This window comes from Helicoverpa zea, chromosome 22 (assembly GCF_022581195.2).
Source record: "Helicoverpa zea isolate HzStark_Cry1AcR chromosome 22, ilHelZeax1.1, whole genome shotgun sequence".
NCBI classification, from domain to species: Eukaryota; Metazoa; Arthropoda; class Insecta; order Lepidoptera; family Noctuidae; genus Helicoverpa; species Helicoverpa zea.
This window is the reverse complement of record NC_061473.1, coordinates 2,308,858-2,323,697: the sequence shown is the minus strand read 5'-3', so window position 1 is coordinate 2,323,697 and position 14,840 is coordinate 2,308,858. Positions and strand designations below refer to the sequence as shown.

The window sequence follows — 14,840 nt, the reverse complement described above, 5'->3', positions numbered from 1 at the left end:
CCGACCCCAACATGAATGGGAAAAGGCTCGGAGGATGATGATGATTTTGAGCCTCGAATTACTTTAATCTTTTAATGGGTATATATAATTAATTAATCCGGAGTTATAAAAATACTACACTAATATGAAAATAAATGGCTTAGTAGCCTTAATAATTGGTACAAATTCTATAACTGAACAACAAAAAAAAAAAAATGCGGTACGAAATCTGCCGTTCGCCTTTAATGAAATCTATACTTAGTACATACTGTCTTGCAAAGCTATAATGTATGTTGTTTTTTTGTACGCTTTAATCACAGGAATAGCCGGTCCGGTTAGACTTTTTTTTCAGTGTTAGACATTTGTCGAGGAAGCCTATACTGCCGTCGTTATTAAGAAAGGCACAACTAACATTTTACAAATGTTGAGAAAATCGAGTTTAAAATATTTTTTGAATTTTGTTAAAAAAAACACGTTTAAAATGTGTTTTTCGAAATTGATAAAATGTAAAAAATTGTGTTTTTTTGGTATGTACACAACGATAGCAATTTTATATTTTAATTTAAATGGATATATTTAATAATTAGCATAATTCTTTTTAACTTAACATAAAAAATAACAAGAAAGGAGCAATATTATGTTGAAAAGGCACATATAACCAAATATGCCTTTTCAATGTTAAATTTTTAGTAAAATTTACGATGAAAAGGCATATTTTCTTAATTGTGTCTTTTCATTGTAATTTTTTAAAATGAATATATAGGTGCAGAAAATATTAGAATGAATTCATAACGCCGATGTGCCTTTTTTATATAACATTTATTAGCGTAGGGGTAAATAGAAAGGGCATAACTGCCAGTTGTGACTTTTCTTTCTACATTAATTGCCAAAATGTTCGTTCCATTAAATATATCGATAGTAAAAAGGTAAAATAAAAGTCACATCATACAATATGCCTTTTTATTGTAATAAAACTTAAAAAGTGATGAGGTTGTGCCCTTTAAGCTTACGCTATCTCTGTTTATTTTGCAGCTAAAAATTCACAAAAAATCAGGCAGATAGGCCTTTTTTTCCTGATTCCGAATATGTATATAACTCATTTTGATAAAAAATGTTAGTTGTGCCCTTTTTCGGTAGCACGGCAGTATAGGCTACTCTTTATACAGTAGGGCGAAGTAATTTCTACAGGACGGAGGTGAAACTGCCGGTAGTTTCTGGTGTGGTATAATTTTGTAGATGCTGAGATTATTAATATTTGGTCTACATAAACTTAAATGGTGTCACATGGGTTTCATGCAATAATAAGGCCCAGGTTTTATATTAAGAAGTAGTACTAGATGTTATATTACACATCTTTTTCATTACCAGCACAATATCTGGTCTCGGTGTCACCCGCGTGTCGTAATACCTACATGGTGCATCTGGATAAAAAGTAGCCCGTAATCTTTCTCGATAAAAATGGTAGCCTACCAATAAATATAACACTGGAAGATTTTTACCAGACTAGACGACAAGAAAACAAACTCTCCGGCTTCATAATACCTAATTAAAATTATTATTTATAGATACAGACCTACGTATTCAAGGAAACTTACTTATCAGTCTATATTGGAATTCTCAAAGGCCTTGAAAGTTCTGACTCCGCAATCGGATCACTCCAGTAATTAACCTAAACGTATAGAAACTTTAGGACAAGTAATTTCCTAGAAATCTAGAACTTTCTATTGAGAGTGATTGGACTGTGAGATGGCAGCTGTGGCGATGTTGTTAATAATCTTAAACTTTTGTAATTCAAAAGCAATGAATATTTCTTTATTTAGACAAACAGAAAAATCGTGAAAAAGATGACTCAATAGGTACATACATTGTTTGTTTTCTGAGTTCTTTGTTTTGGGAGGGCACGTTAACCGGTAGTTTCCGGCTGTTATTGAATATCTTTGGCAGTCGTCACGGATGTTGCCATGGGATATCGGGTTGCCTATGTAACTGAGTTCAGGAAAGACAGGCAGTTGCTCGTTGTAAAAGCACTGGTACTCAGCTGCATCTGGTTAGACTTGAAGCCGACCTCAATATAGTTGGGAAAAGGCTAGGCAGATGATGATGTAGTTATAATAGGTACTGAAAAGAATCGAATGGAGGACAGTATCACACAATAGAGAGAGAGGCACAATTCAAAGAATAAGCTAGCGTCAAGCCGCTTGAACTGCACAACAGACTCGTGTCGGCGGCGCGCGTGTTTCCATGCGCTCCTCAAAGAGATGTCAGCAAATCCAAAGCCTGCCGGGGCTGCGGGATTGTTCGAAAGAGTTACCGCGGCTCTGGTAAATAAAAGGCCTACGACGGAACACGACGGTTTTTAGTCAGTAAGAGTCTGACACTCCCTCACCGCTGCTAACCCACAGCGGGAGGATTTGATGATTCTTGATGTCGTTAAAAAAACCGCTTGAACTCACAGCATATTGAGATCTCATAAACATTTTAATTTTAAAATTAGGTAACTGAAGTCACACAGAAAGACAAACGATAAATAAACACGTCTAGAAAGTTCATTCATACATTCACAGACTTTGTAACACCAACATTTTGTCTGCAGAGATAGAAAAAACATTTTCAAAGTACTTTTGTATGCCTTTAAAGGCTTTGTCTTAGTTTCTGAAAATGCTTTATCTGCTGGCACCAGACTTTAACGTTTATATGCTTTTTAATACATAAATGAAACTAGCAGCCTACCAGGGCTTCGTTCGGGTATGAAACTTGTACTAATATGTATTATCAATCCGAATTAAGCTAATCTTAGGAACGGGGTAGGTACATTGATTTGAAAAATATTATCCTGCAAAACGGGTTTTAAAAGTCCAATAAGCAAGAAATTAACCATTATTTCTTATCTGAATGAAAATAGGCGCAGTTGAGCAATAAGAAAAGCTAATGATGTAGTAAAACAGATGAAAAGCGACAATCTGATTAGCAAGTTCCGAGTATATCGCGAATAGAGACAAAAGACGCTGTGGCGTCTTTTGACTTGAAATATAATTATTAAGTCACAGTTTGACTGGTACTTATTTATGGATAGTGAAATTGCCCGTAAAACGGAGATTCAATGAAACATACTATCCATTGTATTTTATTGTGTGTTAAAGTAAATAAGAATTTTCTTCTTTATTGTTGAGATCAAAGAACCTCTCTCGATTCACGTCATTTGTCAATTTGTAAACAACTAACTTTCTGTATGACTTCTACCTGAGTACCCTGCGAAAACTCGGATTTTCACATATTTTTAGAATGAGTTTTAAGAGAAGAAACAACTGAACTAGTAGCAGGATAAGGTTAATCTTTTTTTGATTAAGAAGTGATCTTATGTAAGGTTGCTATTTATCCAGAAGCCTAAACATAAATTATTATCTCTGAAACGATTCGGGTGTATCGCGCCATTTAGATGCAAATGCACCAAAGATCGAAGAAAATAATCATTTAAATTCTTCTTTTTTTCATCAGATTAACTCAAAAATGCATGAATTAAACAGATAAATAGCAACACACAGACAAAATTTTATTTCGCTGCGACAGAAGGAGATTAAAATTGACATGACAAGATTTTATTACTAAGATATTGGAACAGATGTTACTATATAGTTGCATTCTTGTAGCAAGGATTCTGTCAATTAAGTTTATTGTAGCTGTCAAATATTGTTAGAGATTAAGAATACCATACTGCAAACTTGTAGTCGGCCGATAGTTTGTTTGGGCTCATAAATCAGTATGAAGATGAATGGTAGTACACACATTACAAAGATCAGGAATGTAGCCCGTATCAAGCCGACTTAAAAATTTGATGGGAAAAAAATATTTTTTCTACCATCAGGTCAACTGTCAGCCGACTGTTTAGTTTGCAGTGTGCTGGTACACTTAGGATTATAAAACAGATTGTACTTAAGGAGCAATTTGAATGATTAAAAACGAACGAATTTAAACTACAAAAAATGCTATTAACCTAGAAAATGAAAATCTCGATTTTCTTTTAAGTTCTGTTCCATTGGCATCAATGTCATTAAGGCTTATTGGCAAAATCGATGAAAAATAATACCATCCATCTACCAAAAACAATTTATTAATATCATCGTTTTCCTTGTTACAGATCCGGTATGAATGCTAACAAGGAAACAGAATAACAATCTTCAAAATGAATTTCGTCAAAAAAATATCAATCTTTATCATAGGCCTTATAATCCTCACAAGCGTAGAAGGAATCAATGCAGAAGAATCTAGAACAGGCTTTAAAAACAATGAAACAAAGTTAAGATATAACAAAACAATTGAAGATCTCACACCAGACAATACCACTACATCTGATGAACCATCAAAAGAAAACGCAACAGAAGTATGCGTAGGCCAAAAGGAATTTTGCAACTTAAGTAAAGAAGAATACGTTTCAATGTTGAATAACTACATTTACCCGCACACTTACGAATGGGTACTGATAGGTACTCACACATTGGTATTTATAACAGGATTGGTGGGGAATGCTTTAGTGTGCGTGGCCGTGTACAGGAATCATTCTATGAGGACGGTGACGAATTATTTTATAGTTAATCTGGCTGCTGCAGATTTTATGGTGATTCTGTTTTGCTTGCCTGCTACGGTCTTATGGGATGTCACTGAAACTTGGTTCTTAGGAGATGTGCTGTGTAAAATGCTGCTATATTTCCAGGTAAGATTCATCTTTGAACTATTGTTATTCCTATGCATTGCAATTCAAAAAGTATATGCCGTCGTACCACAAAAACTTTGAAACGTCTGTTGAACACTTGTCTAAAAAATGTCAGATTACGACGTTGAAATAAGGCCACGCTTTTTTAGACAAGTGTTCAACAGATTTTTAAGCTTTTGTAGTAAGGCTTATATATTTTGTAGTATGTTTAAAAACAAGTATCATGTTGAACCTGCCAAAAATATCCTATTCCAACTTTTTTGCACACAATCATAGTGAAATCTACACAACCCAAGAGTGATTCATCACGAAATATCTAATACTACAAAAGTTTGGAGACTTAACGCAAGGTTCTTTTTAAGGCTATTTTAAGACGGGATGTTAACCCCTAAATGGGTAAAAAGGCTAGTAGAAAATGCGGACAAAGTCACGGGTAACTGTGGTATACATAATTGATTCTAAGATCTGGTCTTTTCTGTATGTCCTTGTCTTATAATGCCATAGGAAAAAGCAGAAGATAAGCAAATTAGTTATACTAAAAATGCAAGTGATTGACTATGTATTCCTATCTGGCTGAACCATTTTTTTTGGTACTTTTTATTCCCTATTTATCTTCGTCTTGTAGTAGGTATGTCAATAAATGATTTATCCTTCTGAGTAATATAATAAAACTTTCTCATAAGTCGTGATTACACGGAAGCCTATACTTTCCTAAAGAGATTTATTTCTGTACCAATTCGAGATATTAGCCCTATTATTATCAAATCCAATTTTAGGATTTTTATAGGGAACACGTGTATGTTCAAATCTCTCAAGAATTCAATCTTCAAGCTTACGAACGATGTTGAATTTCCTTTGAATAAATGTATATTTGCATTCTGAACACAAATTCCGTGTTTACAGCAATCTCTTTCGTATGCGATATTCCGTTGGAAAAAAAAAAAAACGCTCTGCTCGTCTTATAATATCTTGTGTTCTTTATAGAATCGTGTACGCACGATTATTACACGGATTTTGAATGAAATTATAATCTATTTATTTTTGATTATTTATACAAGCTGTTGATTTGCATCCGTGCCATAGTCAAGGACGTAATTATACTAATGATTTTCAACCCAAATCAACAAAAAAATTGGTACGATTTTATTTTTTTTCGGAAATTCGTCTATGTCACCTACCCGTTTTCAAACTCAGCGCGCGTGTTACTGGACTCAAAACTGTGCTGCGCCCTCACACAAACGCAAGCACAAAGCATACGCAACGCAAATTCATAAATTTCATTCATAAAATTGGATTACTTCGGAAATACTACGACTTTACAATGACAAAAAAAGCAGTGCATATTAGCTATTTCCCGTCTACTGTAATTCCAATCGATTATTTACGTATTTTATGTCCTCCTCCTGAAGTATGGCACAAATCCAAATCAACACCTTGTATACGTTTTTATAGAAAAAATATGCATACATTAAAATAATATATATGGCAAGGGATCTAAAAATAAGAGCCAGCCTCTTCCATCTATCGTGGCAATTCTTAACTTTTCAATGAAATAGTAAGTACCTAAGGGTCCGCTGTCCTAGGTGACTTGAGAGAAACGTTGACACTTTAAGCTTATTATTTTGTTCACAAACTTGCATACAAAGTAGCCTGTCACCTGTCTATGTGATTTTCACTGAACAAACTTATTTTATTTTAATAGTACTTGCCTTATTTTAATAGTAGTACAGATATACTGTTCTGGTCATTCACCCGCGGTTCCACCCGCGTTCCGTGGGAACTTCTGCCCGTTTCGGTTAAATTATCCAAATCCAAACTAATATTATAAATGCGAAAGTAACTCTGTCTGTCTGTCTGTCTGTCTGTCTGTCTTTTCTTCACGCCTAAACTAATGGACTGATTTGTGTGAAATTTAGTACAGACATAGTCTGGAACTTGAGAAAGGATATAGGATAGTTTTTATTACAAAGAAATACAAAAATAAAAAATAAAATTTATTCCGGACATATACCGCCATCTATTGGTCAAACCATAAATCTGCCGGAAGTCACTATTACACGCGAACGAAGTCGCGGGCAAAAGCTAGTATATGTATATTACGACAGATAAGATACTTAGCTGCATCCAATGAGATTGAAAGCCGACCCCAACATAGTTGAGAAAAGGCTTGGGAGATGATGAGGATAAATTAGGTGAAAGTATAATGAATTGCTTAAAAGTTACAGACTTCATTAAGTGTACACAGAACTTTTTTACCCAATATTAAAGTTAATATCTTTAAACCCAGTTTCCCATTATTTGTTTCCAACTTTTATTAACGCTAATTGAACCTTTCCTCCTTAATTAGAAATCAAAATATCTTCGTAAATGTTCAAAGGTAAAGTATTTAGCAAGTTTTTAGACTTAAAATCAATGTTCCTGCCTAAGTTTGATGGAAAAGGAATTTTTGGTGTTTCTGGAATTTTGGGATATTAGAATTTTATAGTTGCTTACAAAAATTTAGAACTTTATATACTTAGTTATATAAGTTCCACCATAAAAAACTCTAGTCCTTCCGACATTTTGGGAGTGGTATTTTTAACTGAGTTCCAAAAAATATGTACCTACAGGTTCTCAATTGAGATGTTTGTATTTTTTTAATGTATATATATATACTTCCCTGCCGATTTCGGCTATGGTGACTGCTTTCAGTTATTATTGAGAGAAGAGCTAGGATGATCAGCTCTTCTATGCGCCCTTTGATGGCTGCAGTACCCTATTTTATGTGTAAACGTGCGCGAGCATTGGCTGCACGTTAGGATACCGTCCACGTAGTTATAATGAATGGCTACTGGTGTTTTAGCCTTAAGAGCATCACGCTTCGCATCCAGTGCGGATTTCCTTTGCTCTTCGAAATCTTTGATCGCATTTTTAAGTAGGCCTCTCCATTCAGGGCGGCAAATGGCTTTTGTCTCCCAGTTCTGAGGATCAATGTTGCACCTTTTCATGTGTCTTTTCTGAACATCCTTGAAGCGTAAGAACTGGCCACCTTGTTTCCGTCTGCCGTTCTGGAGTTCAGAAAAGAAGATGCGCTTGGCCACCCTATCATCATCCATGCGTAAAACATGACCGCACCATCTGAGCTGTCGCCGCATCAGGTACGCTTCTATGCCGCAGACATTCGCGCGTCATAGCACTTCGGTATTTCTAATCCGATCCGACCATTTGATTTTCAGAATGTCTCTTATGCACTTTAGATGAAATCGATCCAGCGCCCGTATATGTTTCCGATAGAGGACCCATGTTTCAGCCGAGTATAAAAGATTTGGGAGGACTATGACCTTGTAAACGGAGATTTTTGTCGAAAGCTTCAAATCATGTGTGTGTAAGACCTTGGCTCGTAATTTACCGAAAGCAGCTGATGCAGCGCCAATGCGATGGTTTATTTCGGTATCAAGGTCACACTTGGATGTAATTGTGCTGCCCAGATATTTGAAGGTATTCACTTGCTTCAGCTCAGTATCGCCAATGTTTACCTTGACAGGTTCTGTAGCTCCTTGAGAGTCGCTTGCCATTACCTCAGTTTTCTTAACACTGATTTTTAGACCGAAACGACAACAGACTCCCTGAAGGTTAGTCATCAGGTTCTGGAGCTCTTGTGCAGAGTTGGTAACAAAACACAGATCATCAGCGTACATGATCTCCGTTATAAGAGCATGAGATACTTTAGTATATGCTTTTAATCTGGCCAGGTTGAAAAGTCCCCCATCAGTCCTGAAACGTATTTTGATTCCAGCAGAAGTTTGTTTGAGCGCTTCACTGACAACGACAGAAAAGTAGAGAGCAAACAGTGTTGGCGCAAGCACACAACCTTGCTTGACCCCACAGGTAACAGGAAAGAACTCTGACTGGTCACCATTATAGGTAACACAGCAGGTCATCTCGTCGTGCAGAAGGCGAATCATTCTCACAAACTTCTCAGGACAACCTAATTTTGCCAGTAAAGTCCAGAGGGCTTCCCTCGGCACGCAGTCAAAAGCTTTTTCTAAGTCCACGAAGCACATACACAAAGCTTGGCCTTGTTCTCGGCTTTTTTCCTGGAGTTGCCTGATGGAAAAGATGGCTTCGCCGGTGCCCCTGTTAGGTCGAAACCCAAACTGAGTTTCTGGCAATATGGCTTCGGAGACTGGTAAAAGCCGGTTGAGAAGAACTCTGGCAAATATCTTCCCAGGGACAGAGAGGAGCGATATACCCCGGTAGGAGTTGCAGTCGGAATGGTCTCCTTTGTTTTTATACAGTGTCTGTATACGGGATATTTTAAATTCAGGTGGTATTGTTTCCTCGTTCCAAATGCGATCAAAAATTTGCCAGATGTAAGTATGAAGTTGCTCCCCTCCGTATTTCAGCAGTTCTCCGGCGATGTTGTCAACGCCAACTGCTTTTTTATTTTTCTGCTCTTTGATGGCTTGAACAACTTCAGCAAAAGATAGTGGTTCAGCAAGCGACGCATTCGGTGGCAGAGGATGGATACGCCTTATATGCTCAAGATCTGCTGATCGATCTACATTGAGCAGGTGATTAAAGTGCTCTGCCCAACGATCAAGTATATCCTGCTTAGCAGTGAGCTTTTGGGAACCATCTAGGGATCTTAACGGAGTGCAGTTTTTTATGGAAACGCCAATCAACTTACGCATTTCTTCATAGAAAGCGCCTAGTTGGTGGGTATCTGCAAGCCACTGTATCTTTTTTGCCTTTTCAAGCCACCATCTATCTTTCATCTTCCTCGTTAATTTCCTTAAGGAATCACCACTACTTCGGACTTCTTGACTGGATTTATGATTTCCTTCATTACGCTTTATGAGTGCACGATGCTGTTTGAATGCTTCAGTTAGGGCCCTATCATTCTGGTCAAACCAGTCCTCGTTGTTTCGTTTTTTGTATCCTATGGTTTCCGTAGCCACAATCAGTACGGTGGATGAGATCTGTTTCCATTTTGATATTAAGTCACCTTGCTGGGCATCAAACACATCTAGCGCATCTGTTAGGCCTTTCTGGTATTTTTCTTGAAGATCTTTACAATCCAGTCGATCTAAGTTGAGAGATATTGGTTTAGCCCTGCAGGGTCTTCGTGGTTCACGAAGGCGGAGTCTCAATTTAGTTACCAAAAGCCTGTGGTCTGTCCAGCAGTGCGCGCCACGCATAACGCGTGTGATATGCACGTGGGAGATGTCCCTTCGTCACGTTATCGCGTAATCGAGGAGGTGCCAGTGTTTAGAACGCGGGTGCATCCAGGTGGTTTTGAATTTGTCGCGAAGCCTAAACAGAGTGTTTGTGATGGTGAGGTCGAATTGGGCACAGAGTGTGAGTAGTAATTGTCCGTTACTATTCATATTGCCCACACCATTATTTCCAATCACGCCCGGCCACGACTCAGAATCTCTGCCAACCCTCGCGTTGAAGTCGCCTAGCAGCAGTATTTGTTCGCTTGAACGTATGCTGGTAAGGCATTGGCAAAGTTCTTCATAAAACTGATCTTTGACACTGTCCTCGTTACTCATTGTTGGTGCGTATACGCTTATCACATTCAGGTAGTTGTCGTTTGGTAGGTGAAGGCGTAATGTGATAATGCGGTCCGAGATGTATTGTGGACATTCTGGCAGCTTTTTTACGATGGTGGATTTGATGGCAAACCCTACGCCAGCTAACCTTCGTTCACTTTGGGGTCTTCCTTTCCAGAAGAATGTATAACCACCGCCGATTTCCTCAAGTTCGCCTTGGTCAGCTAAGCGTGTTTCGCTTAAAGCTGCCACGTCTACATTGTATCGAGCAAGTTCACGTGCTACGACAGCAGTTTTACGCTCCGGGCAAAGGTTTCCATCATTATCGATTAATGTACGCACGTTCCATGCGCCAAATGTCATAAATGATGTTTTTATCTTATTTTTCTTGTTACGTCGACCGCGAGTAATGGGGTGCCTAAGCAGCCGCGGTTGCTACTCCCCCAATTTGACGGGACAAGCATTTTTTTAGGACACCTTTTCTAGCCCCCTCCCCGGCTGAGCGGGGGAAGCAGTGCCTCCCTAAATAGGGCTGCTTCATCACCTAAGGTGCTGCCCAATCCACACTGTTGTCCCAAGTGCAGTGCAGAAACGACCACTCTCCTTAGGCTGCCAAACGTGCAGGCTTCAGACAAAGCCGGGTGTGCACCACCACCCAACCTCTCTACTTCAGCCCATCGCCGCAGGTCTTTTTAACCGACTTCCCAAAAAGGAGGAGGTTATCAATTCGGCCGGTATGTTTTTTTTTTTTTTTTTTTCTATGTATGTACATCGATTACTCCGAGGTTTATAGACCGATTTACGTGATTCTTTTTTTGTTCGACTCGGAATAGCTGCCAGTTGGTCCCATAGTCATCAGGTCAGGATCTGATGATGGAAACCCTGAGAAATCGAGGGCAACCTTCGAAAGCTGTAGGCATACATAGGGTAAAAACTTGACACTCAGGTGTACGCCTAAAAGCACTATTCAACTGTGAAGATTTGGAGCTGATCTGATGATGGAAACCAGAGAGGGTCGAGGGAACTCGACAACTGAATATGTAAACTACCTCGTGTTTGGGCTTAAATTATTTGTATTGACAAGACCTTTGCAACAGTGAAGGTTTGGAGCTGATCTGATGATGGAGACCAGAGAAAGTAAGTCGAGGGAACTCGACAACTGAATATGTAAAATACCTCGTATTTGGACTTATATTCTTTGTATTGATGAGAACTTCTCACTTGTATGGATAGTGACAACTATTCGTATCACTGAAAAGCTTTAAATAAAAAACTTTTTTATAAAAAAATTAAACCGACTTCCCAAAACACTAAAAAGCAAAAAAAAAACTATTTTTAGGTGCATCGGCCTAGAAGTCGGTGGCAAAATTAACTTAGTAACATCCATTGGACACCGACTTCTAGGCCGATGCACCTAAAAATAGTTTTTTTTTTGCTTTTTAGTGTTTTGGGAAGTCGGTTTAATTTTTTTGTAAAAAAGTTTTTTTATCAGGATCCAGTAACCAGAAGCAGTCAGTTGCGCGTGAAATATTTAAGTGCGTAAGTATTTGCGCAGACACAGACGCACTCTCTCGTCCTCCACCCTCTATTCCCAGTGGAACGGAGAGCCGCCACGACTGGAGAAGGTTTCGGATGCAGTGAATGGCCGACGAGCACTTTTCACCTCTGTCGTCGCCCTAAGCCTATCACAAGACTTCACTGCCCCGCCGAATCCGCCACTACCGGTTGCCTATCAGCGTTGGTGTGCCATCTTCGCCGGGGCAGATTCTACGTATAAAGCGGGAGGTATCCGCAGCACTACTACTACCGACCGCCGCGCTACCGACGGCGCTCGCCGCCGTGCTCGACACTGTTTTTAATGTAATGTAGTCGTGGCTTATTGGTTAAAGCGTCTCAAGTAAAACAAACTACTAAAATGTTAACTATGCGGATATTATACTTGACTGAGCAATTCATACGCTACTTTTAATCCATTTGCGGGAAGTAGTTCCCTCAGTACAGTACTTTACTTATATTATGTTTCCCTTCTCTGTTATAACGTTAGACTAATTCCTAAGACTTAGTCGGATATATGCAAAACCTGAATTTCGTCCCTAAGCTACATAACATAGGTGCTACATAGTCTGTTAGAAGTTTCTTCATGATTATTCAAGGGTGGATATGATACGTAGCAATGAAGTGTCTGTCTGGTCATTAGCCGAGGGTTGAAGAAACTTACTACTACTATTTTTACGTATTTGTTACATTTTCATCTAAATAAAGTGGTAATGCTACCAGCCTCTAGAGTCCCATCTCATCTCATGTCATCTTAGGACCATTAGGAGAGATTTTTTCTCCGGAAATCAAACAAAAGTAAACAATATGATGACCCCCCCAATTTACGCTAATTTGCTTTTGATTGACCCTTTTATATCCGGAAAATGAATATCCTTACCTTCTCCTAGCAACAGCAGTTTTTCCTTTCCGAAGCAAAAATCACCTAAAGAAGAAAAAGCAATAATGTTAAAATGTAACCTTATGCCAACTCAATTAAGGTAATCTATGGAAAATATATTTTAAGAGGACTTGCAATACTGTGCACAATATAGGACATGACATAAAGGCTATTTTTCCGTGAAATTTTATTTACATAGTAATATGCTTGATAAAGTACGGAAGTTCTGAGAAATGTTAAATTGAAATACGTAGTAATACTAGCAGAATGGAGTTCCTGGAAAGACACCCATGCAAAAGCAGATCTAAAGCTGTCTATACAAATACTAGTGACCCGTAGTGCCTGCTTTGCTGCGTATAAAGTCAACCATTTTGTCAAATGAAAACTTCACATAAAAACAATTTACCAAATAGTCCGAACAAAGCCTAAATAGGTATTTGGTTTTTATAAACGAAACCATTCTTGAGTTATAAAATAACAACGTAAACGTTGACAGAGATGGGGACGAATTTTTTGACGCTTTTTAGTTGTTTGCTTTACAAGGATAGTTTTTGATTTTTATTGTAAATATGTATTGTAAATATCTATGTAATTTTAATTATGAATTATAATTATCAGCTCCGAAACAACGTAAAGTGGAATTAATTTTTATATGTCATCATCCTCCTGGCCTTATCCTTATTTTTATATGTATATGGATGTCTATATGGATATCTATACCTATATGGATTCAAAAGCTGCAGGATTATTATTATTCATTTCAATGCGTTATTCTAAACTCAGAAACTGCTGGGCCGATTTGAAAACTTCTTTCAGTGTTAGAAAGCGAGAATTTTTTATCAGAAACCTTTGAGAAGTTTCCACGAGACGCTGGTGGTAGTGGTCCCCTGGAAGTAGCCAGCTAAAATATAAAATAGGAAAAAAGTAACAAATATCTAGCCCTACTTTTATTACTTGTCCTAGATAGAACAATTTAATGAAATACTTAACGTGTGACTTAAATACGTGAGGGAAAATGCCTTGAACAAGAGCTTTAATGTTACGCTGAAATTACCGCTTAGAACTCAACGAATCCTCAAAGAAAATCTACAGTAAGTAATTACTGCACAGAAGTTCAAAGAAGCCACAAGAAAGCTAAAGATTTTACCCTTTGAATGTCTGTATCTGATAACAGCAGTGAATGACTATCAACTCAGTCTAAGGGCGCTTTTCAATGTAAAGAATGCTCATTTTATCTCCGCATATAACATGCGAACATTATAGAGAGGAAAATAAATAAATGCTCTGAGTCTGTTTGCATTCAAAAAGTTTTATAAGGCAATAATTTGGCACAAGCTTTCAGTTCGTAGCTATCTAGATTTAAGCACAAGCATTCGCATATATATCGGTGCACGCACTATTCCTTCACTCTCATAGCCCGATGGGGCGGCAATCCGACGCAACCAGAGAGAGATCAGGCGCAAAACCGACATCTACCTGCTCGTTGATGCACGGTTGTATGTATCAATCACCAACTTGCAGACACCGGATATTACATTTAATTAAAACTTGCCACTTTGTAAAACCTTTCAAATCAAATTATCACAAAGACTTTAAAAGCAAGAAAATTTAATCCTGAATGTCAGCGTGCTAATATTTGTTGTCTTAAATTAAACCGAAGTCCAAAAGGTAATCAATTTTAACACCTCCAATTACATTAAAATGGTTGGTCGATTTGTATCCAAAGCTCCCTTTTCAAGTTTCTTCCTGGCGACAAATACGGGCAAATGATTATTGGATCCTATAGGCATTTATATGGGCCTTTCGAATGTCGTTTAAAAAGGACGGGTGAGGGTCCAAAGTAAATATAGGAAGTCTTTAAAAGTTAATTTCCTTAAAGTAACTCGTAACGTGACTTACGAGTATGCGAAAAGAGCACAATTAGGTTCGATGAGATGGTTATTGACCTCTGAGGTAAAGGGAAAAGTAAACTTTATATCCTTTAAGGGTTTCAGGTATCGGGTTGTCCGGGTTGGGGAGATCAGATAGGCAGTCCCTGCTTGAAAAACTGGTACTCTGCTTCCGGTTCCAGTTCAACTGTAAATCGACCCCAACAGAGATGAATTAGTAAAGTGAAATAAAAGTATCTCTACTGTCATGAATTTCAAGAACAATATTTCAGGCATTTTAACTTTCTTGTTGA

The 14,840-nt window shown here is 37.9% G+C and overlaps 1 protein-coding gene across 1 annotated transcript in view; it reads left to right on the top strand.

The window, feature by feature from the left end:
- Window positions 1–14,840, top strand: part of LOC124641586 (orexin/Hypocretin receptor type 1-like) — a 146,734-nt gene that overhangs the window by 87,569 nt on the left and 44,325 nt on the right. Inside the window, exon 2 of the mRNA XM_047179724.1 lies at window positions 4,115–4,687. Within this exon, the coding sequence (XP_047035680.1) occupies window positions 4,160–4,687 (528 nt within the window). The 5' untranslated portion in view covers window positions 4,115–4,159. The remainder of the gene's footprint in view (window positions 1–4,114; window positions 4,688–14,840) is intronic.